The following is a 12,226-nucleotide window of genomic DNA, read 5'->3' as shown; positions in this document are numbered from 1 at the left end:
TTTACGTCTCTTCCTTCTACCCATACTATGATTAACTAGAAAATTGCAGCCAGTCCTTCTTTCCAAACATCAGACATAGCAGAAAGTGTTAGGGTTGTGGTTGCAGAATAATACAAACAATACCTCATCAAGGGGAGGCAGCCAAACCACAGGAGCATTCTCAGGAGGGGGCTTTCTGGACAAGAGGTAAAGAAGCTGAAATTCATTTCACTTAAGTCATTCAATGAAAAATGTAACAGGAGGAGAGCAGACAGAAATCTATGAAGCATGGCATGAATTATTCAGGTCTGATGAAGAAGGTGCAGTTAAAAAGATAGAACATTTTAAGGATGGTAATGGTCAGTTAAATGTAATAGTTAATACTGCTGAGAAATCAAATTGACCCCAATTAAATTTAAATGTTTTGTGAGTCTGATTTAAGGAGTTAAAGCATTAAGAACAACTATGGTTTTCTCATAGAAAAACTGCTGAGAACAAGTGCAATCTGAAAATACAAAATGTAATTCACACTAAAGCAGTAGTTATGAAATGTCTTTGGACACTAAGTAGCAGGCAATCTGTTGAGCATCAAAACAGGAAACCTATCTGTACCAAAATAAAAAGTTCATTTCTGAAACAAATGGATGAAATGTTTTTCCATTTGGCTAATTTTCATCCAAGATGTAAATGGCGCAAAAACATTCTTGCTAAGTTTACATTTTAATTGACTCTGCTTGGATATTTGTTTCACAGGTAACTCCAGTAAACTCAAGTGTCTAGTGTTTCAAATCTAGCTGTGTGGGCTCAACTCTGGAAGGCACTGTCAATGATCCAACTGATCCTGAACACCGCCAGATCCCACTGGCTTAATCAGACATGAGCTTGCTAAGTATTTTACAGGATTTCGGCCCTACGTGATTTGGAAATATAAACTAAGTAAGGAATTGTATTGAATTTGACCCTTTTAAAATGTAAATGCTTCACAGTTCAAATTTGTATGTGCTTGTATGATAAATAAAATGATAAATAATAAAATAAAATAAAATAAAATAAAATAAAATAAAATAAATAGGAGCTAGTGATGAGAATATAAAGAGATGGCCATAGAAATAATTGTTGCTGCAGAATATCATGCCATACTTGCCCTTTGACTCGTAATTTGGCCTTTGTTGGATATTATTCTATGGCTCTGTTGAGGGGTTTTTTTTGAGACCACACTATAGAAACAGAAACTTGATCTTACATTTAATGGACAACTTTACGTCATGAACCAATAAACATTATGATACATTCATGAAAAATATAACCCATTGTAAGTCCCAAACCTTAGGGTTGGACTGGCTTTAGGCAGGGAGGATTGATATACCTGAACCTACTGCAGCTTTGAAGTCTTAGAAATTATGCTTGGCTTAAAGTACTCTGTTGGGCTGATTTTATATCAACTTCTCCATCAGAAAAAGAGAAAGATTGTTCTGTGATGTGCTGTGAAGTTTTCCCATGAGGCCACAACCCATCTCTAAATTCATACGTGTTAACTTAAGCTCATGCAAGTAAAATTTTGAAAGAGGGAACATGCAGCCACTGTCACCTGGAGAAGAGATAAAGTGCAAAACAAACACAGCTGCCTAAGCAGGATAGGAAAGCTCAAGGGTTAGAAGGCTTTGAATGGGTCAAGTTCCTAGCATATCTTTAACTGAGCATGCACACACTGAGTTTGTGTCCTAACTTGCTTCCTTCCTGAAGTTTTGTTTGAAGGTTAACAGACAAAAATATTAGAGAGAGAGAATGCTTCCTCCCTTAGCTTGACTGTTCTTATAATTTCTCTCAAAGACCTCCTTTACATCTCAGTTGGAGTTAGTTGCAACCACCTTGCAACATAGCTCAGCAGTTCAGCACCCAGGAACCTTACGTAAGGGTTCACACTTCCAAGTCTAGGTTGACTAAAGAGATCCCTGCATTTCTATACAAAGTGTCACTCTCTCAGCGTGTCACAGACTACTTCATCCATTCCTGCCATACTCCATACAGCAGGCAGCATCCTGGTCTGTATTAGTGCAGGCTATAACCTAGCTTGTAGATGCAGTTCTCCTAGCAACTTTGACTCAGCAGTGAACCCCCCCATGCTGAACTTCTGCAGTGGGAGGCAAAGTGAGACCAGCATTCGCTTACCCAAGACAATCATAGCCAAGGATCTGCTGGTCAGCTCCCACATACCATCAACACAAGGACCTCCAAATCCCTTCTTTGGTCAAGAATTGGCAGCAGGGAATGGGAACTCCAAACCTGACATCAAAATAAACTACTTTCTAAATAGAGTATTTTTAAAAAATAGGGTACGATTGTAAAAGGTTCCAGTATCTGAACACTGAAGCCTGATCCTACAAGATGCTGAGTTACCTAAATCTCCATAGCAGTAGGAGGAGCACTCACATTGTAGCCCTGGTCAGATTCCCTGAATCTGCAAATCCTGCTGAACAGCTAGCACTACAATATAACCAAACAATATGTCTATGCCTGCAAACTGACGTAGTTGTCAGTAAAACCGACCAACTGTACCTGAAGGTCAGTGCAGTTGTCAGTGTCATTCAAAAGGGTCCTCATCAGGGCTGACACTGAGGATAGTATCAACAAATATCAAAGGGCTCTTGGGTGTCAAACACCACCTGATAGCCAAAATGTGCACTGACTACAGCTGCCAGCTGTTATGCCTCCAGGAGACATACAGATGGATCAACAATAACTGTCTCCAGTTACTAGAGATGAACTTGGCCATCAAAAGACACAGAAGCAATATGGCAGCACCATTTTAATCAAAGCCTGATCTTGTCATTAACACATCTATGACCAACAAGGACAACATTCAAGCCCTGACTACTGTGACACTGGTGGCATTTCCATCATGTCTTTCTACAAACCATCAGCCAAACAGGTCAAGTTTGGTAGCCCACATAACCTCAAACATAACAAAACATGGGTGATCATTGGTGACTTTAACAGTCCAGAGTCAAATGAGGCAATAGGATAACTGATGAAAATGAAGAATTAGTTGAACTGTGGCCACGGGCACACCACTTAATTCATAAACCCATCTTGGAAACGAGCAAAACAGAAAAACGGCCAGATATGGGACATTAGATGGGGAGGTCTCTGAGTTACCACAGAGAATTCTTTCCAAGGTATCTGCCTGGTGGGTCTTGCCCACATGCTCAGGTCTAACTGATCACCATATTTGGGGTCAGGAAGGAATTTTCCCCTGGGTGAGATTGGCAGAGACCCTGGGGGGTTTTTGCCTTCCTCTGCAGCATGGGGCATGGATCACTTACAGGTTTATATTAGTGTTAATGGTAAATTCTCTTTAACTTGAAGTCTTTAAATCATGATTTGAGGGCTTCAGTAACTCAGCCAGAGGTTAGGGATCTATTTTTAAATTGCTTCCAAACAAAAGTTGACAGGACAAAAGTCTATATGTGGATGTGCAGCTATTCCAATGACCCAGATACATGTGACTGTGATGAAACAAACCATGGAACATCTGTTGGTCTACCGGCTCCTGGAGGAACCGTGCACCATGGAAGATCTCACCAGGGCTACAGACCAGGACATATTATGAAAAACCTATGGTTGTGTGGTAGAAGGACAGAGGAAAACCTAAATCTCTGTGGGAAGTGATGGCAGTCAGAACTTCAAACCAGCAAAGCAAAACATTGTCCTTTAATTACTGCTACTGATTTAAGGAGATTCTCTGACCTTAAAAGACCATATTTTGAATGGAAAACTTTATTTACCATATGTTGGAATCCAAAGTAGTATATTTTGCACACACGCAAAAAAGATAGAAAATGTGCATGTTTGAGAAAGACCGACTAGAAGACCTTAATCAGTGGGTAAAGGGAAGACTAAGCAAAAGAGTCAAGAGAGCTTTTTCAGGATCATATCAACTTTGTTTTACGATTGTGCTTATTTTTAAGAGCTCTCTGAGCAGGGCTGCACCCACGGTTGTTCATAGAGAAATGAAAAGCAGTAACCTTGTAGTATGAGAGAACGGAATAATCAATTTAACTCAAGTGAAACTTGCCTGTCAACACACGCACACATGTATGTTCATTCTAAACCAAACAGAAATACAGTGGAATTATTTTCTTCCTACCTGTTTCTCTGTGAGAATGACTCTCCCTAGGAGTTGATCTTCTAGACCTTTCATGGTCACAGTAAAGTCAATAATGGATGTGCGAGCACTAATTTCAGGGGTATATGCTGGATTTGGGAGCTTGGTGGTGATGTAAAGTCTGAAGCCATTCATGACATCTACTTCTTTATCACCAACTTTTACCTTATTGCAAAACACAATGAGATATTATGAAACAGACAGATGAATTGAAAAGCACTGATAATAAGGGTCACATTCTTACAACATAGTTCAGAATACACAAGTTAAATTTTTCTGCTACTGCATTTTGGAAAGATCTAACTTAAAAAGCCAATTCTATATTAAAAAATTGTGCAAAGATAATATCCATGCAGTGCCTCAAACTACTTGTTCAGAAACTTGTCTGATTCTGTAATTTCTGCACAATTATGCATGTAATAATTAATTTACAATACAGCACAATGGGGTTTTAAATAGGATTTTCTTCTAATGCTTATAATCCCATTTAAGACTAACAGAAGAAGAAAAATGCAGGGTTTAAATATCTTGGCTATCCACAAATCCAAACATAAGGCTATCATTGCTGTACAGAATTAGCATTATTTTAAAATTTGAATGCACTCCCCTACCGTTATATTTTCTTCTTTTACCTTATAGGAAGAACCAGTTTTGATGAAGTTTTTCTCCAAAACATTATCCAATGCTGGATCAAGCTCTTCCCCAACATCTTCAATCAGCAGTGGCCTTCCAAGAGAAAGGCTGTCCTCTAAGTGGTTTCTGAAATACTTGTGATTCAGATATGTGATCTAGAAATAAAACATGTAGCCAGTATATTATGCCTCACTTCGTTATGAGAGCAGTGGTAAAAGAAAATGTTTTTAGTATGTTTACTATGGTTATGTTATTGAAAGAGACACTAGCTAAAGATCAAGATCAAGGAAAAGGGGTGTGATTTCAGAATGCTCAATATTAGTTGAACTACTCTCATTCTCCATGAGGAGCTGGCTGGGAACTTTTCAGCTCATTTTTCTGTTGAAAACTGCCAATTAACTGACATTGTGAAACAGGGTCAATTCTGACAAATTTCACAACCTGAAAAAAGTTGAGAAAAAAATGGTACATGTCAAAACAAAACACTGACATTTTATAAACAAAAAAATTCAATTTTTTTTATAATTTGAATGACTTTTTATTTAGAAATGTAAGCTAGACTAAAAAAGAAAACAGGTCAAAATCAAACCTGACCAAAATTATCAAGACAAAACCTTTCAAGTTACCTGAAATGAAAATGAAAAAGCTGGTTTTTGGTTTACGAATATATTCACAATTTTGACTTTTTATCATGATTCAAGAGAGGAAAATATTTTCTACTTGAAAATATTTGTGGGCCAGAAAAACTGTTTCCCACTCAACTATAGTCAAGGGTAAAACTTCTGTTAACTTCAGTGGGAGCAGAATTAGGCCAACACTAAGCATTTTTGAGAGTCTCACTCCCCAAATTCATAAACTTGTTCCAAAAGTTCAACCACTTGATTCATCACCATGGGACTCCAGTTTTGCATAGGTTTAATTCCACTAGAGTAAAGTGGAATACAGCAATGGTAAACCTGATCCTAAATTTAACTTCTTCCTGTATAAAATGTTTTACATGGTACAAATCATGCATCAGCTTTGCTTTTTAAGCTTCAAACTCAGCTGCTTTTCTCGTCCCAACAAAACAAGACCAATAATAAGGGAAATCATCACAGTCTAGTTTGTTTGCTCTTGTCTAATTCAAATCCAGTAAAACTTCATTAATATCACTAGTTATACAATTGTTACCAATGTATAAGAGATGCAGAACAGTTTTCAGGTACCAGTTACAGATAAATACAAGGCTCATGCTTGGGAGGCGCTCCTTCTAAATATCCACAAACCTACATCATTAACCACCTTCAAATTCCCCTTAAACTCCTTTGCCACAATGTCTACAAAAAACTCAACCATTAGGCCACTGGTACGCTAAGACCACTGCCAACATACTGATCAATATTGTCTCATTGTTTCCTTGTACTCTCCCATCTGTCTGTATCCATCTGATGTCTCTTGTTTTAGACTTAGATTGTAAACTCTTTGGAGTGGGGACCATCTTTTTGTTCTGTTCTTGTATAACACCTATCACAATGGGGTCCTGGTCCATGACTAGGGCTCCTAGGTGCAACACTAATAAAAGAATAATGATAATAAAATAAAATAACAATAATGGCTATTATTTATTTCCAATTCAGCAGAAAGCTATGGAATAGCGTGATGCTGTGTCTGCTGATTTTTTAGTACATCAGCATAATGCAGGGTGCAGTCTGGTCTCCCACGTTTAAGAAAGATTAATTCAAACTGGAACAGGTGCAGAGAAGGGCTACTAGGATGATCAGAGGAATGGAAGCCTACCTTATGAGAGGAGAGACTCAAAGAGCTTGGCTTGTTTAGCCTAATCAAAAGAAGGCTGAGGGGAGATATGATTGTTCTCTATAAATACATCAGAGGGATAAATAAATACCAGGGTGGGGGAGGAGTTAAGTGTCAATGTTGACATAAGAACTAATGGATATAAACTGGCCATCACCAAATTTAGCCTTGAAATTAGATGAAGGTTTCTAACCATCAGAGGAGTGAAGTTCTGGAACAGCCTTCCAAGGGGAGCAGTGGAGGCAAAAAACCTAACTGGCCTCAAGATTGAGCTTGCTAAATTTATGGGTGGGGATGGTCTGAAGAGACTCCCTACTATGGAATGTAGCCAATCTGCAACTGCTAGCAGCAAATATCTCCAAGGGCTAGTGATGGGACACTAGATGGGGAGGGCTCTGAGTTACTACAGAGAATTTGTTCCCATCTGTCTTGCCCACAGGCTTAGGGTCTAACTAACTTGTCTTCGGGACTGGGAACAAATTTTCCCCTAAATCAGATTGGTAGAGACTCTGAGGGTTTTTCGCCTTCCTCTGCAGCATAGAGCATGGGTCACTTGCTGGTTTAAATTCGTGTAAAGAGTGGATTCTCTAAGTCTTTAAATCATGATTTGAGGACTTCAGTAACTCAGCCAGAGGTTAGGGGTCTATTACAGGAGTGGGTGGGCAAGGTTCTGTGGCCTGCAATGTGCCTGCAGTCAGACTAGATGATCATGATGGTTCCTTCTGGTCTATGAGTCTATAAGAGAACAAACTATGGCATACACATTTTCATTTTCCTAGGGTTAATGGCATCCAACATTTTCCTTGTGGAATTTATCAGGTCTTCCATCTGCACACTAACAGCCACATTCTTCATTGGATTATGCTTCAAGCAAGCCCACTGAAACCAACAGGTTTGCCTGGTTACAAGGTAACAAAGGGGAGTATTTGCGCTAGTGCTAAATGCTAAATCTACCTAGAGTGTACACTGACTGCATGCAACAAGATATTAGCAAGAGATGTTAAGAGTAACAAGAAGGGTTTCTTCCGGTATGTTAGCAACAAGAAGAAAGTCAAGGAAAGTGTGGGCCCCTTACTGAATGAGGGAGGCAACCTAATGACAGAGGATGTGGAAAAAGCTAATGTACTCAATGCTTTTTTTGCCTCTGTCTTCACGAACAAGGTCAGCTCCCAGACTGCTGCACTGGGCAGCACAGCATGGGGAGGAGGTGACCAGCCCTCTGTGGAGAAAGAAGTGGTTCGGGACTATTTAGAAAAGCTGGATGAGCACAAATCCATGGGGCTGGATGCGCTGCATCCGAGGGTGCTAAAGGAGTTGGCAGATGTGATTGCAGAGCCACTGGCCATTATCTTTGAAAACTCATGGCGATCGGGGGAGGTCCCGGATGACTGGAATAAGGCTAGTAGTGTCCATCTTTTAAAAAGGGAAGAAGGAAGATCCGGGGAACTGCAGGCCAGTCAGCCTCACCTCAGTCCCTGGAAAAATCATGGAGCAGGTCCTCAAGGAATCAATTCTGAAGCACTTAGAGGAGAGGAAAGTGATCAGGAACAGTCAGCATGGATTCACCAAGGGCAAGTCATGCCTGACTAACCTAATTGCCTTCTATGAGGAGATAACTGGCTCTGTGGATGAGGGGAAAGCAGTGGATGAGTTATTCCTTGACTTTAGCAAAGCTTTTGATACGGTCTCCCACAGTATTCTTGCTGGCAAGTTAAAGAAGTATGGGCTGGATGAATGGACTGTAAGGTGGATAGAAAGCTGGCTAGCTCATCGGGCTCAACGGGTAGTGATCAATGGCTCCATGTCTAGTTGGCAGCCAGTATCAAGCGGAGTGCCCCAAGGGTCGGTCCTGGGGCCAGTTTTGGTCAATATCTTCATTAATGATCTGGAGGATGGCGTGGACTGAACCCTCAGCAAGTTTGCAGATGACACTAAACTGGGAGGAGTGGTAGATACACTAGAGGGTAGGGATAGGATACAGAGGGACCTAGACAAATTAGAGGATTGGGCCAAAAGAAACCTGATGAGGTTCAACAAGGACAAGTGCAGAGTCCTGCACTTAGGACGGAAGAATCCCATGCACTGCTACAGACTAGGGACCAAATGGCTAGGCAGCAGTTCTGCGAAAAGGACCTAGGGGTTACAGTGGACGAGAAGCTGGATATGAGTCAACAGTGTGCCCTTGTTGCCAAGAAGGCTAACGGCATTTTGGCCTGTATAAGTAGGGGCATTGCCAGCAGATCGAGGGACGTGATAATTCCCCTCTATTCAACATTGGTGAGGCCTCATCTGGAGTACTGTGTCTGGTTTTGGACCCCACACTACAAGAAGGATGTGGAAAAATTGGAAAGAGTCCAGCAAAGGGCAACAAAAATGATTAGGGGGCTGGAGCACATGACTTCTGAGGAGAGGCTGAGGGAACTGGGATTGTTTAGTCTGCAGAAGAGAAGAATGAGGGGGGATTTGATAGCTGTTTTCAACTACCTGAAAGGGGGTTCCAAAGAGGATGGATCTAGACTGTTCTCAGTGGTAGCAGATGACAGAACAAGGAGTAATGGTCTCAAGTTGCAGTGGGGGAGGTTTAGGTTGGATATTAGGAAAAACTTTTTCACTAGGAGGGTGGTGAAGCACTGGAATGGGTTACCTAGGGAGGTGGTGGAATCTCCTTCCTTAGAGGTTTTTAAGGCCCGGTTTGACAAAGCCCTGGCTGGTATGATTTAGTTGGGAATTGGTCCTGCTTTGAGCAGGGGGTTAGACTAGATGACCTCCTGAGGTCCCTTCCAACCCTGATATTCTATTCTATGATTCTATGCAACGTAGGTAGTATATAAACATTATAATTGCTAGCTACAAACTGAACCCCCCTATTAGCCAAGCATTTTGGCAGCTATGTAAGAGCTACTAGAGGGTATGAAAATATCTGCATTCAAGTTACCTGAAGTTCATTCTTGGTTTCCTTATTTTTAATCCAAATTTTGCCCTGAGTCTGTGGATCAATTAACAAAGGATAACGAGCTGCTTTCGTGGCAATAATTCCATTCTGTATGGATAGGTCATCGTTTGGCAATCCTTGGAGGTTCCACTCACTGATGGTCGGAGCATCAATCAACATCTCTGTAAGGTTTAGGTTGTTGCCAAATGGGATTTTCCGGGTTTTCATTTCCTTTTGCCAATCATTTAACAACAGATTGCGGAACTCTTGGTTAAAAGGACCAGAATACGATAGAAAAGCTGTAGCCAGCAACACATCTCCTAAAAAAAAAAGCACAAGATACTGAAACACTGTTACAGCTTTGTTAGGGTAATACATGTGCTTGGATGAAACAAACAAGAGAGACAGGCAAAGCTTCCAACGGGACCTACAGTATAATTTTTTGTGTAAGGGCAGATTTATTTGCTTGACTATGCTGTGTGCAAAATATCACTGAAAATGTTTTTTTTTTTCTAATTCTAACCTCATGATTTTATTGAGACTTTGGGACCATTTAAAAAATCTAGTTTTTCAAAGGTGTTCTGAAAATTCCCAGTGTATCATACCAGCAAGGATCTGTTGTCTGGCTATAATGAAAGAAGGACAGGAGACATTTGACATGGGTTTAATTAGGCCGCAACAGTATTATTAGATGTCTGGGACTACCCGGCAGATAAAAGTGTACAGTACAGGTAACCCCATGTTTATTCCGTAATTATCTGGGGGGCTTCCACCAGCTCCCCCTATTTTTCCATCCAGGTCTCTCCAGCAAATCCATTGCCGGGATTTTACCATCCACCCCCCTCGTAGGAGGGTTAAGGTGGGCTATACGAATGGGGGGGGGGGGTGGCTCCATGCCATACCAATCACAGAAGTCCCCAACCGTCCCCCGTTCACTCCTTTAACAAACACCTCTTTTTAAGTCTTTTTCCAAGCCATTTATCCAGTCACTGTATACCTTCCCTATGGAGTACCTGCACTGGTCATCCGCCACAAGGAGGCACCAGCAATTAGTTTGGCTGCCTCCAAGACTGCTCCGTGTAAAACAGAGCTTCCAGTGCAGGGCTGCCCCTTTTAAACCCTGCATTCCTAGGGGGTGAGTCAGCGACCACATGTCCCCTTTTGCAACAGTTTTCATCTCCACCCCCTCCCTGCCCCCAGCCCTAAAGCACTGGTCCCTTCATTCAGCCAGCCAGCCAAATACTCCCCACACTTAAAGGTGCAGGAGGGTCACTCTCTTGTCTTGCTTCTCGTAGTCATTAATCTTTAGCCTCAGGGTGGGGGAAGGTCTGGTGCTGATGGTCTTTGTCAGCTTTGGGGGTTTTCCCCTCTCCCTGCTCTGCAGTGAAACACTGAAAAGCCAGGGTGCAGGAGAAATAGACATCCCAGGCAGGAGGCAGCAACAGCACAGTGCCTATTGTTGGCAGGAGGCTGGAAGAGCAGAGTTTTTCCCCCAGTCACATCCTTGCTCAGTGCAGAGAGCCCAACCTAGCCTGAGAAAACAGGGAGGTGTGTGCACAAAATACTGCATCCCCGGGTACATCTACACTGCACACTCACTCACTGCAACATGTAGAGTGCACATACTGCACACACACCCTACCACAGGTATAAATAATAGCACAGATGGTGAGGCATTGCTTACGTGATCAAAGACATGCCAGAACTTATGGTATATATATTACATGGGGTCTCTGCATGCCCAAGCAGTGTCTCTCCCATCTAACTGCTATTTTTAGCAGTGTTCATCTCACTGCCTCCCTGCTGCCAGAGCATTTCCCCACCGCAGTGGAAGGCTCCAAAAGTGGGTGCTGCCTAGCATTTCCCCGCTGCCTCCCCCTGCCAGAGCCTGACACTGATGCATATAGCTACACAACACAGTATGGATGCAGCTGGCTTTTCACTTTGGCATGTAGCTACCCATGCCACACATGCCAGAGCTGTAACAGTGTAGACATAGCTCCAGTGTCTCCTTCAGTAATGGGAGTGAAAGCAGGGAATACCCTTATGTTTTGATATATTCCAGGCACCCATGATTTGATTCAACAAAAGGAACATGTTCAGTTGTATCCATGATTTTTCTAATTCCACAGCAGTTATCTACACGGCATGCTAATGTAATCATTAAGATCTGTGATCTCTGCTGGACAGGATCTAAACTGTTCAACCCACATTTTTGCAGTGGATAAATGAATTTATTTTCCAGCTCAAGAAGCAGGGGCTTGGGTATTTGGAGCATAAGGGCTTGAGTTCATTCCCATTAATTTCCCAGTGACCCTGGCACACATCATGGCCACTGTTACAGTCTACGTGGCCATGGACGTTACATGTTATCAGAAGAAAAATTTAACACCTGTGAAACTGGTATTTTTAAAGGTGGTTTATATCTCCTTGCATTATTTGGATGGTATCGTAGATTCAGAGCTTTGATAGATACTGAAGACTAAATCCAATCCAAATGCCCAGCAAGAATAACAAAACAGTAAACTGTTAAGTAGTTAAAGTTATTTCCACCCAGCAGTGCAAACTATAGAAATCAAGAAAATAAAAAAGTGAGTTCAACCTTCACACAATATAGTACCAGTCCCCAAGCACTAGTCCCCCACCATCAGGACTCCACCAACCACCACACTAATATCCTCCAACACTATCATGTTAGTTTACAACCAAGACTAGACGGTTAA

General features: G+C 41.6%; 1 protein-coding gene across 1 annotated transcript in view; it reads right to left on the bottom strand.

Moving 5' to 3' along the window:
* DNAH5 (dynein axonemal heavy chain 5) overlaps positions 1-12,226 on the bottom strand; it is a 248,587-nt gene that overhangs the window by 39,981 nt on the left and 196,380 nt on the right. Inside the window, exons 66-68 of the mRNA XM_065398374.1 lie at positions 9,507-9,823; positions 4,777-4,932; positions 4,127-4,309 (exon numbers count right to left, since the gene is read on the bottom strand). Coding sequence (XP_065254446.1) covers positions 4,127-4,309; positions 4,777-4,932; positions 9,507-9,823 — 656 coding nt within the window. The remainder of the gene's footprint in view (positions 1-4,126; positions 4,310-4,776; positions 4,933-9,506; positions 9,824-12,226) is intronic.

Source organism: Emys orbicularis, chromosome 2 (assembly GCF_028017835.1).
Source record: "Emys orbicularis isolate rEmyOrb1 chromosome 2, rEmyOrb1.hap1, whole genome shotgun sequence".
In the NCBI taxonomy this organism is placed as follows: Eukaryota; Metazoa; Chordata; order Testudines; family Emydidae; genus Emys; species Emys orbicularis.
This window is presented reverse-complemented; position numbering and strand designations above follow the sequence as displayed.